Consider the following 13,107-nt stretch of genomic DNA (forward strand, 5'->3'; position numbering starts at 1 on the left):
GGGTGTAAAAGTCTAAAGGGTCTGTGGAGTGTAAAGGTTATCGGTGTCTAAAGGGTATAAAAGGCCTAAAGGGTGAAATGTCGAAAGGGTGAAGGGGTATAATGGATATAAAGTGTCTTAAAAGGTACAGGGGATTTTAAGGGATTTTGGGGGTATTAGGGGTCTCAGGGGTATTGAGTTTTAAAGGATCTTAAGTGTCTTGGGGTATTAAGGGTCTTAGGAGTCTTGTGTATTGGGGGTCTTAAAGTTTCTTAGGAGTAGTGGGGGGATCTTAATGTTCTCGGGGGGGGGGGGGTTAGGGCTCTTAAGGGTTTTAGGAATTGGGGGTCTTTCGGGGGCATTGGAGGTCTTAAGGGTCGTATGGTGCTTAGAGGCCATGAGGGTCATATTAAAGGGTTTTGAGGGAGTTGGTGGACTTTAGGGTTCTTGGGGGTCTTAAACTGTCTTAGGGGTCTTAGTGGTCTTGAGGGTCTTAAGAGTCATGGTGGTCTTTAGATCAGTTCATCGGTGAATCGGTTGAAAATTGACGATTTATATGACCTTGACCTTTTGACCTATTAACCTAAAACAATAAGCTTCCAGCTTGTCACTACCTCTACCAGGTAGTGAATTTCTTTGAAGATCGGAGTAAAATGTGACCTGTAGGCGATTGACAAACAAACAAACAAACAAACAGACAGGTAAACAGACAAAAGAACAGACCAGACCAACCAATATACTTGTGAAGAATCTTCTATTTTGCAAGTAACAAACAGACACATAGACAGGGGGGGACAACATTACCTCCATCCACCTTCAGTGGAAAGGTAAGTATAATTACAGTACTTTGTTTTTCTGTGTAAAACGTTCGCTTATGGAAAACCGATGTAAAGGCAATTCGCTAACTGTGGGGCTGCGTGACAACAGGAAGATGCAATAAGCAAGGGATTAGATAAACAAGAAGAGAAGAAAAGATTAAAACGTGATTAATATCCTGTAAATAAAAGAGGTGGACTGGGGCAGGAGGTAAAGAGAGGAAAAATTGACCGTGGGTCGAAAAGGAGGATTAATAGGTGGAGGCGGTGATGGTCTGCCAGCGTTTGAAGCCTTGGTGGAAAAGTGGGATTCCACTTACTCGGGAAACCATTTTCACAAGGTGGAAAAAAAGAAGACCAAAGGGAGTGGAGGAGAGCAGCGTTACTCTGAATGTGTCTCTTACCGACAACCAGCAATGCGGGTAGTAGATGGTTTAATTAACCAGACAGAAGGTGTGGGATACTGCCAGACACGCTATCGAACACGTTTGTATTTTCAAGCAAATGGTGTACATGAGCACCAGGACCAGAAGATGGATTGTTGTTGATGATTGCATATTGAAACTATGATTTTGGTGCAATTCGTTTCTGAATATGATGAAGTTCCCATATCCAATGCCGACAATAACATCATTGCTGTCTTCACGACTCGCTTCGTTAATACCGAAGACATTATTTCCGCAGCAAATAATACCAATGATAATTATGATCTTCCTGGCTTTGACAATTAAGATTATTTATCCACTAATCATTCGGCAGCTGGAATTTGACAGTGGCATTACCAAGGCCAATAATCATAATTGTCAGAAAAATTACAGTGATTGGTCTATAGAGTAGATCGCAAACTTAAATCGCGTTGCAGACGCCTCATTCAGTGACTGTTTCGGCTTAATTCCACAAAACACGGTGGCTTTGGGCCGGTCGATACAGAGGAATACTCTGTATGTGCCGAGCGGAATATCCCACGAGCAGATTTCGTCTGGTGTTGGTGCCCTGCCCTAAGACAGGTTCAGTGCTGCCAAAGCAGTATCATGGCAAGGATTGCATCGACTGGCTTGCGTTGGCCTTCCCAGAGGTAGTCATGTCTGGAATTTTGAAATTGGCCAGGCTGCTGGTGATGACTCGTTACTAAAGACACCGTAGGATCTTTAGTGTCCACCAAATGATGCTACCAGTTGGGTTCCCAGCTTAACTTCCGTCTGACTCGGCACCTTGTGTGATGCATCGCCACACCTGCAAAGCAAATAACGCAACAATTTGTAGTTGGGCTGAGACTCGAACCTGGCTTGACGGCTCAAAGGTAAATGTGCTACCTCTGTCCCGCATTCTGTTGGACCGCATAAGCAGAGCTGTGAGATGAATCTTCTTTCTTTATGGGCTGAAGGCCATTTAGATATTAAAAATGGGAGGGAGAGAGGGATAAAATGGGACCATGAAACTTGAGAATAAAATGGGAATGGGGGGACAAAGAAAATGACATTTTGGAGGAAGGAGAAAAGGAGGTTGGCAGGAGATAGGTGTTACATTTTACTCCGATCTTCAAAAAAATTCACTGCCTGGTAGAGGTAGTGACAAGCTGGAAGCTTATTGTTTTAGGTTAATAGGTCAAAAGGTCGAGGTCATATAAATCGTCAATTTTCAACCGATTCGCCGATGAACTGATCTGAAGACCACCATGACTCTTAAGATCCTCAAGACCACTAAGACCCCTTAGACAGTTTAAGACCCCCACGAACCCTAAAGTCCACCAACCAAAAACCACTCCCCCAAAACCCTTTAATATGACCTTCAAGGCCTCTAAGCACCATACGACCCTTAAGACCTCCAAAGCCTCTAAAGACCCCCAATACCCCTAAGGAGTGGGAATGAATCCGAATGTAGCATATGTTTGGGGGAAAAGAGTTAATGCATTCCCAAATTTGGGGTATATAATAGGTATAATAAGTATATAAATAAAATAACAACAACAACAAAGTATTGTGATTTTATGGATGTGGTCTATGGGTATCTGTAAATGTTGTGCTGATGCATATTGAGATGTTCTGATTCTCAGACGTGTGGATCTTTAGTGTTAGCATGTCATTTGTTAATTCAATCCCCGCCGTATCGTCCCGCTGCTAATTAAATAAATAAAAAAACAGGAAATAGAAATAACTAAGTAAAATATCCAGTAAGTATTTTTCTCCTGTTTGTTGAATTACATTTAATTTCCAGAGATCCCTTAATGACTTTAAACTGGGAGCCAGCATTGTGTTTTTTTGTTTGTTTGTTTCGTTTTACCCACCTCATAACATCTTACATCATGTCTTCCTAAAATACAGCATTTGAGGTGTATTCTAGGATTTTTAGCCCAGGTGTCACTGTCTAAGAAAGGTATAATGTAAGGATTTGAGTATCTTGGTGTAAAAGACCTGAGATGGAAATTTGTGCTTCAGGCTTAATATAAGTGTTATCCTAAGAAAGAAATTCGTTTTGAAAAACAAAATACATTAGATTTGCTCAAAATTATTTCCAGCAAATTAGGATGAACAACTTTTTTCATCCAATCGTTCAAATTTTTTTTTACACCTTTTAAATATAATATCTGGTCCATTTTTCCAAGATGGCCACCATTGCCAAATAAATGCTGAGGAAAGGTGATATTAGTTAAATATTGATAATTTTTTGTTGTAATTATTAATTAAATATTTTCACTAATTTCATAACTTAACGAATTGCTATAAACATATCAGATAATATATTCAGAAAAAAGCAGAATGGTTTGCTTCTGGGGGATCGTGTGGGGCATTGTCCATGACTCGCGTCGTGGCCGGTGACACCCCTCTGACTTGCGTCGTGTTCCAGGACCTCTGCCACATTGGGAGCCATATTGAGATGCTCGTGGCTACCGAGGAGCTCCATGCAGGGCAGTTCATGTGCTCTGGGACGGGGATGCGGCTATGTGTAGACAGCATGCTTTTTGTCACCAAGTTGTAGAGGTCGTCGCAATTGAGAAGCCTATTGATTTTGAGGTCATAGGTCATCTGGAGGTCTAATTTCTAAAATCGCCATTTTTCATCCGATTGACTTGAAAATTGAACAACATTTGTATTATGAGTCACTAAATTGGGAAACCAGCTATTTTTGATGTCAAAAGGTCAACTCAAGGTCAAACATCCAAAATCATCAATTTTCATCTGAAAAACCGTCAATTTTCATCCGATTGACTTGAGAATTTAACAACATTTGCATAGTGCCTCAGTAAATAGGGAAACCAACTATTTTTGAGGTAAAAATGTCAAAAGTCACCTCAAGGTAAAACTTCTAAAATCATCAATTTTCATCTGAAAAATCATCACTTTTCATCGTATTAACCTGAAAAGTTAACAGCAATTACATAGTGCCTCACTGAATTGGGAAACCAACTATTTTAAGGTCAAAATGCCAAAGGTCAACTCTAAGTCAAACTTCTAAAATCATCAATTTTCATCTGAAAAATTGTCACTTTTCATGGTATCGACCCGACCTTTGATCAAGATAGTCAGTTTTAATCTTGATGAAATGGACAATTTGCTAGATCAATGGAAACCTTTTTTGGGGTTTTGCAAGTATCGTGCTCTGCATGATGTCTTCTTGTTCTTTTGGGGGGGTTTTTCTGTTATTGTATAATTATGTAATTGCATGCAATTTAGCCTAACGGTTAAGAAATGTAATTTCTAAAAGACAATTAAACCATTCATTTATTTATTTATAAGGAATGGTACAGGTTTTTTAAAAAGTTGTGCAGCGTGTGGGTTGCTTGTGTGGTCGAGGTATGGGCACTCACCCCTGAGCTGTCTAGCCTGCGTTCAAATCTGGGCCCAGCCACAATCTGCCATCCTGCTGTTGCACAGGCAGGATGATACATCAATATGTGTGCCATTCCTCGGATGGACGCTAAATAAGCATCCCATCTGCCAGCATTAATTTCTACTATCACCCTCCTGCCCATCCCTTTCCTTTTTTTCCACTCATGTGCAAAGTCTTTGTCTCTGTGTTCCCATTTGATCATCTGCTTGTCTGTAAACCTGAGCCCTCTGTTGTTTGGCTCCTCCATTAACCTAAATGTCTGTAGTTTTTTTTATTTATCTGATGAATTATTCCTGTTACAATTTATTACAGTTGCCATTAATTATTAGAACTTGTGTATTTTTGTTTTGCATAATAATTATCCCCTGCCCTGCATTATGATGCTGACCTACTTGCAGGCAGTTCGGCCAGTATTTTCAGCTGACAGTGAGCGCTTCTTCCTGCCTGTACCTGTGAAGCAAGGAGGCCGTGGAGACTTCCAGCACTTGGCCATGTTTACACAGCAGGTCAGAACCTCCGGCAACTGGTTTTGGGTCCAGGACTCGGTATTTTCAGTGAGTTCACGAGTCTGACATGCACTTTCCAGTGGTGTCATCTTGCTGTCAAATCCTTCAAATACATTCATGTTATTGGAGTTTCAACGTTCCTCCATGGAGTCTATGAGCAAATGTTGCATGCAATCAAACAAGTCCAAAGCCACCTAAATTGCTTTATGCAATGAAATGTTATTGGGAAAATATACACAAGTTCTAAGCATATCGGCCTAAAATCACGTCACTTTTTGTGCTCATTTCCGGTATTGCTGCTTTGCTCACTCTGGAGTTTATTCTCTTAAGATTGTGTGCACACTTACCACTGATAATAAATTCAGACTATTCTTTTATGTTTTCATGAAAGAAAAATATAAAATGAAAAATAATTAAAGGGGGTAAGCAGCTTTGTAGAGGAGATACATATTCTCCATGTTTGCAATGTTTGCTTATGTAAGCTCGTGGGGGATCTAAACAACAAAGAGCAAGAAAGCTCAAAGGCAATTGTGCTACGTCTGTACTATCCAGTCAGGACAACTTTAGGACAACCAGCCAACTGGCAGGGCAGCAAACGAGGTCTCCACGGATTAAAAGAGAGAACGGGGGTGGGCGGATAGCAGAGAATCCTTGCTTCAGAAAAGAGTCATCATGGATGGATCCAGCTCTATTTGCTGCCAGATCTGTTTTATTCCCAGTGCTATTTGCCTATATAAATGGGAAAATATAGCAGCCTGTGCCCATCGACTCTCCCAACCAAAGCTGTTTAGGAAAGAAATTTGGAATTTGGCCACACTACCAGTTATAACTTGCCTAACTCGGCCACAAAAGATACAACTGGATTTTTAACATCCACTAGAAATAAATGCTGGCAGATGGGTCCCAAACTTAGCATCCCATCCGACAATTGTCAGACTTTTCAATGCAATGCCCTATGTTTGGGAATCAGTAATATGACAGTTTATACTTGGATTGAGAATCTAAACGAGACGAGATCGCTAGATGGCAAGTGTTGTCCCTTTACGCCATCTTTTCAGACCACTTATTACAGGATGTGCTAATTATACAGTGATCCCTGATCAAGGAATTTGGCCAGGATGTTAGCACAAGTTACAGATCTTGATTCTTAATGTTCACAGTTCAAATACAGATGATAATAATAACCATTCCTTTCACGCCATGAGGTGCATATAGGAGCTGCAGAAGCTTTTTCATTGGCTAAAGAGTACAATCCTGGATGGGTCGCCACTCCGACGCAGGATTCTCAAACCCCAGGAAGCTGGTACTCATTTTGCCGACCTCAGAAGGATAAACAGGATGAGTCAACCCACCGGGTGTTATTGTAACGACACAACAAGTGCTCAAACTCAAGACCCTAACATCTTAAGCCAACTACCTTAACATTTAAGCCAACACTAGGCAAATACAGATGAGACCGCGAGCTTTAATTCTTCATCAAAATAACATTGTCCTTATAAATTCAACATTCTCTTCTGACACAGAACCAGTTCTAATTCTGATCTCAGATGTACCATACTGTTACAAACAGTTTCTTGGCAAGGATTATTCTGGGTGGTTTGCCATTGCCTTCCCAGCAGTAGTAGGGCAAGAATTTGTAATTAGTTCAGTGTGCCATTGATAGCTTGCCTCTTCGTAGCGGACACTGTGGGATCTACAACGTCCACTATCTAATGTCGGCAGATGGGAAACCCAGTTTAACGTCCATCCGAGGGACGACACTCAAGTCGAGGGACGACAAACCGTTAAGCCAACACCAGGCTCCCCTGAAACACCAGGATGACAGTTTATAGCTGGGCTGAGATAGAAACCCAATCTAGACAGATTCGAGGGAAGTGTACTACCTCAACAGTTAAGCAAGGCTATTCTGCCAGCCCACAGAACCACAGAACCAGCACATTGATGAATTATGCTGCCCCTGAAACACCAGAACCACCTTTAGAGGCCATTTTTCCCCGCAGAGCAGGTGTTGGCCTTTTTCGGGCACCCCATTTTGAAGCAATGTTTATGGCCGGATGCCCTTCCTGCCGCCAACACTGTTAGTCGCATTTTGCTACACACAGGGAATTACCAGTGAACTGGTACTCAATTTGCCCACCTCGGAAAGATGACAGGCTGAGTCAACCCCCCCTGGCGTTAATTCAGCGATCGACCGGAATTCGAACTCAGGATCCCAAGCCGGCACCCTAACCGTTAAGCCAACACCAGGCTCCCCTGAAACACCAGGATGACAGTTTATAGCTGGGCTGAGATAGAAACCCAATCTAGACAGATTCGAGGGAAGTGTACTACCTCAACAGTTACGCAAGGCTATTCTGCCAGCCCATAGAACCAGTAAAACCTTTTATTTCATGTTTAGCTATATCGATAATTTAATCCATACTACACCGCTCAGAGGTTAGCGTGTTAGTAACTGCATTGTATATGTTGTTTATGTCTACATTTGATTCTGAGTACAGTTTTAGCCATCCAATAAATCATGTTCTGATGTGGTGCCAGAATAAATTTAGTAACATGATGGGGACAAACTTTGAAGGGGCATTCATCCAGCCTACTTGTATTGCATGCTCGTGAATGTAAAGATCCACATTGTTCCTTTTGCAAGAGTGAACCTTCGGTTGATTGTGACACAATGACGAAACCCAGAAACGAAAAGGAGATGGATCGGCCATCTCTCGGTGTCCATCCAAATGGGAACTTCATCCTGCTGCCAGTATATTATAGCAGAAGGGGTTAGTCCAGTCCAGCACTGTCAGAGATCGAACCTAGACTAGACAGCTCAACTACCGACTGAGCTATCCTGCTCGATCAAACACATTCTGTGATAAATGAGGGGGAAAAAATGGAAATCAAGTGTGTGATGCTGTGTGGATTAAAGGCAATAAGCTAGCTAGCCTCATTGGTGGCTCAGTCTGATTATTCGTCTCATGAGACCATCGCCATGGCTTTGAATACAACATTCTGCATTAATTTCGACATTGCGCAGTAATTTTTATTGCCCAACGTGATATTTACAGCCTTTCCGTGAGCCTTATCTACAGGAAGAAAGATGCTGTTTTTTTAAGTAAACCAGGAAATTAATGTACCGTCATAACTGCTGACATCAATGGTAGTCGGAGCGAGACGAACAAATGGATAGGACACCTGCAGACATTTCTGGTCTCTTCGAGGAGATAAATATCTGTCTGTTATAACAAGTGCACAGGCTGTGTGAACAGGTTGTAAGAATGCATCTGTACACTGGGGTCTCAGATTCTCTGGAAGGAGTCGTTACAACCCTGGTGGAGATGAGCCATTTTGGATATGCAAAGAACCTCACGCTGCTGCAACATTACCGTTGTATGCTTGACAAATTGTCAAAACTTCGGGTGTGGTCCCTTCAATGGTCCCTGCAACATGCAGCGCAGATTTGATCTCCATGAAGAGAGCTATGAAGATGCATTAATCACAAATAAATACTTCCTCATGGCACATCCATGAATACTTTCACAGCGTTGTCAGCGAATAGGTAGAACTTTTGAATGTGAAAACGTTTCCATCTTTTGTTCTAAATTACTGTTGTGAATGTCTGTTCTCCTGTGGCCCAATCGCATGCCACTTGTCAAACGGGTGTTACGGTTTCTTATTCTGTTAAATCGGATAGAAATTTGATAAAGAAGGATAATTTATGGGATAATTTAATAACTCCAGATCTAGCATGCTTATCTGGGCTATCGATGTCAGAGTTTAAATCTTCCAAAGGATGAATCAAAATTAAATTACTAACAATAATTACTCCGCCACCAGAGGTTATGTTTTCACCCCTGTCTGTCTGTTTGTTTATCTGTTAACAGGATATCTCAAAAAATTGTGGATAGATTCAGAAGAAATTTGGTGGACCAGTTGGGTGATGACGACGAATTGATTGATTTTTGGTGAAGATCTTGATCCAGATCTGAGAATTTTTTAAGTGATTCTTCACCATTGAATGATAGGGCTAAAAATCGACCGGAGGTGGACGGAGGTTATGTTTTCACCCCTGTCTGTCTGTTTTTCTATCTGTTAACAGGATATCTCAAAAAATTGTGGAGATTCAAACGAAATTTGGTGGACCAGTTGGATGACGAGGACGAAATGATTCACTTTTGGTGAAGATCTTGATCCAGATCTGAGAATTTTAAAAAGTGATTCTTCACCATTGAATGATAGGGCTAAAAATCTATATATAACGCGGTATTTCAAAACCTCATGGATTGATTCCGACGAAACTTGCTGGAAAGGTTGGGTGCGTGACGAGGACAAATTGATTAGATTTTGGTGAAGATCCTAATCAGAATAGGAGATTTCTTTTAATTTTTCCGAAGTGATTCTTCACCATTGAGCGATGGGGCCAAAAACAATATAGCATGAAATCTCAAAACATTGTGGTCGGATTTGGATGAAACTGGAACAAGCCGATTAGATTTTGGTTCAGGTCTGTATCCAGATCTCGCCTATCAGTAGGATACAAAACATAAAATGTTCAGCCTGATGGAGGTATGCCCTCTACCGAATGTCGTTCTTGTGTTTTTCCTGTTGTTCATTTCCACATTTGCTTGTGCATTGAGGTGAGAATTTGCCGTTGTGAAATTTTCCACGTTGATCCTGTGTGCCTTTGCTCACTTTGCTTCTTAAAGACCCTTTATCACTTATAATCAGTCCCACAGGTCGATGAGAGAAACGGTAATACGAGATTGAGACAGTCGGCCTGTTTGAAATTCCTATATGAGCACATAGCTCATGAGGCAGTGATCAAAGGTTGAAACCCTATGTAATTTATTGATTTGTCCATTGTATACTCATGTATTTGTATTTCTTGTAAATGTACTCTATCATCTCCCATTGCCGTTGTGCTGCATATTATTCATGTGTAAGCTCCTGAGTTAGCCTCAGCCCTGCAAATAATAAAATTAAATCTATAGGTTTTGATGACTGGAATGCAGACCACTATGGCAATGTTGTTTTCGCTGAACATTTGAGGAGACAATCACGGCATTCATTTTTAAATGAGAAGTTAATGAACTCATTTAAAACACATGCATGGCCGTTCGTACTCATGTGTAATTAGATGCATAATGTGCCTAAATAATAATTTTGTTAGTTTGCCATTATATGTCACCCGCCAAGAGGAAATGATTCTCCTTTATCAAAGATATTCTACTTTTAAGAAGCTTTTGGTTGTATTTTCCTTACAATAATTAAAAAATTAAACCTTTTCGTACACTAAACGGAAACAGTATTCTTCTCCTTCGCTTCCCTTTGTAAGGGGTAAGGTCCAAAAGGTACCAATCTTCTGCCCTGCCTCGACCAAACAAAGAAAGGAAGAAGATTGACAGTTTTGAAATGTGATGTTGGATACGAATGTTAAGAATTCCACTGAATGCAAGAAGAACAAACAAATCAGGGCTTGAAGAAACTAGATGGTATTCATAGAATACTTACCCTGTGCAGTCAACTTGGTGCGAGCCAAGTCTTGTTTTTTATTGGTTTTTTTTGAACATATGCTATTCCCCGTGGGGAGTACTTGTTTCATTTTTTTCCATGTTTCATTTTGAAAAAGAGCCATGTTTCATTTTTTTCCATTGAGCAGTTTAGGAGATATAGAGGTGTAACGGTTTTTTTCCCAAGATGGCGTCAGTACCCTGTGAACAAATACCTATTACGTCATAATTATGAATAAAAAATTCGCTACAGGCAGAGGCGCTCCTTTGGTAAAATTTCTTGTCAGTCGGACCAAAGGTCGCCAAGAACATGAATTTTAAAAATTCAGACACGCATGTATGCCACATAATCAAAATCCTGCTTTTCGCTTTGTGAGCGCAGGGTAATTACATGTAGACCACCATGTAAATTAGGAGCTCTGATACCAAAACAGAAACTGTTATACATTGGACACATCATGCGTGCAAAAACGAAAGTCTGGAGAAATGAACACTGCTGGGTATAGTTGAGGGAAGAAGAGAAAGAGGCAGATCTTGTATATGCTAAATGGATGGGGTAAAGGCTACAACAAAGCTGTCTCTACCAGGGCTTCAGGAAGCAGGGCAGGGTAGAGATGTTTGGAGAAATCTGATCAGAAATGTCACCAGGAATCGGACACGACTTGACAGTATGAGATAACGAATTTAATCCTGGCTATCTAGACAATCACAGTGTCAGCATCAATAATGGATGAGAACTTCTTACAAGACACAAGATCCAGATCTGCAAATAAACGGACAAATTGTTATTTTTAGTCGAATTCGACTGGAAAACTAAACTCAAGCGCAGATGCATCATAAAAGGAGACGTGTCTGTCTCTCTGTTTGTCTGTCATGCTATAACTTGAGAATGGATTTCAATGAAACCAATGACGGCAGATTCAGGGAACACCCAGGCAAGTTTATGATGCAAAAAAGGGAAAACTAAACGAACCCGTTTGTCTCATCTCGTCCACTCGACTCATTTTGTGCATTGATGGCAATGATGATGATGCAGGGTTGTTACCTGTATCCTGGATTTTTTTTTTTTTAATGTAGGAATTTTGTAGGAACACTTGTAGGAATTTTAAAGTTCACTGGGAGTAGAGGCATTATTTATTGCGTCATCTTTAATGTGGATAAATCTGACTACTCAACTGAGAGAGCGGCGCAAGAACTAAATGATGAAACACAATGAGAACGCATACACATCTAGTGGTTTTACATGAAAATGGAAACGAAGTGGATTCCACAACAAAAGGCACATTTAAAATCCTGAGGTTTGACCAGTTTTTCAGAGAATGAATTTGAATTCAAGCAATACAAGCACTTGGCTGAAAAGCATGCGGCCTGGAAAGAAAATGTGTCCTGCAGGGGATTCAAATGTACATTTGCAAAATGAGAAGCAGCCTCTGCTCACAATAGATGTGATGGTATGCATTTTGTCGTCCACTTCAATGCAATGTTATCCCATTTGTGATCTGAAATATTCATGTAGGGACGAAGAAAGGTCGTGTTAAGTGTTGACGTTTTTCAATGCTGTCATGGTTTGTCGGAACAAATGTTTAGTTCGTCACAATATTGGGATCATGACTTATGGCGAAGACCAGGAAAAGCACAGGCTCACTGTTGGCACTGGTCAGTGTCACAACATTATTTACTACCATATGGAACCAACACTTTGTCTTCTATTAATGTCCAAGCGAAATAAATTATGGGCCTGCAGGATAGACGAGCGGTATGCGCACTCGCCTCTGAACGTTATTGCTTGGGTTTGAATCTCGGTCCAGCTATAAACTTTCATCCAGGTGTCTCACGGGCAGGGCGATTCATCAATGTGTGTGCCGTCCCTCGGATTGACAGTAAAACTTCGCGTCCCATCTGCCAGCGTTCGTTGGTGGACGTTAAAGATCACGCAGTGTCCTTCGCATGGAGTAGAGAAGCTATTGCTGTCACAAAGAACAAATTGTAAAAATCCTGCTCTGACCTACAAGGGGGCACTGCATCGGCGACACACAGCTGCGTCCCTTTGCAAAATATGCTTCCCACAGCCACGTACTGCATGCGAAAGGAGAAGAAAAAATATCTGAACGTGAAATTTACCGTACATTGCTGCAAGTGTTATCAATAATGAAAGCTGTAGGATCTCAGGTTGGTCGAGATTTTTTATTTTACAGCCATGACCAACACTTTGTCTGGCCCTTGTGTCCGGTGGGAGCCGTGTGGGTGCAGGAGTCTGGAGGGCAAGAGGTTCGCTTTCTCACTTCTGGTAGCTGGGAGGTGACTGAGGTCGTGGCATACAATGCGCAAGAGCAGAATGTGTAAGTTTTTTTTCATTAGTCTATATCATTGTGAATGGCATAATTATATGGATGTATCTTATCTAACGATGAATTGTAAAACACAAAGTCTAAAGACTGAGAAATGTGGAAAGAATAAACAAATTATGTCAGCTCCTCTCCA

At 41.0% G+C, this 13,107-nt stretch overlaps 1 protein-coding gene across 1 annotated transcript in view; it reads left to right on the plus strand.

Moving 5' to 3' along the window:
• The window catches only part of LOC137430752 (inactive dipeptidyl peptidase 10), a 789,411-nt gene that overhangs the window by 645,714 nt on the left and 130,590 nt on the right, over positions 1 to 13,107 (plus strand). Inside the window, exons 14-15 of the mRNA XM_078781820.1 lie at positions 5,021 to 5,128; positions 12,877 to 12,965. Of these exons, the coding sequence (XP_078637946.1) occupies positions 5,021 to 5,128; positions 12,877 to 12,965 (197 nt within the window). The remainder of the gene's footprint in view (positions 1 to 5,020; positions 5,129 to 12,876; positions 12,966 to 13,107) is intronic.

Source organism: Myxine glutinosa, chromosome 7 (genome assembly GCF_964187855.1).
Source record: "Myxine glutinosa chromosome 7, kmMyxGlut1.1, whole genome shotgun sequence".
NCBI classification, from domain to species: Eukaryota; Metazoa; Chordata; class Myxini; order Myxiniformes; family Myxinidae; genus Myxine; species Myxine glutinosa.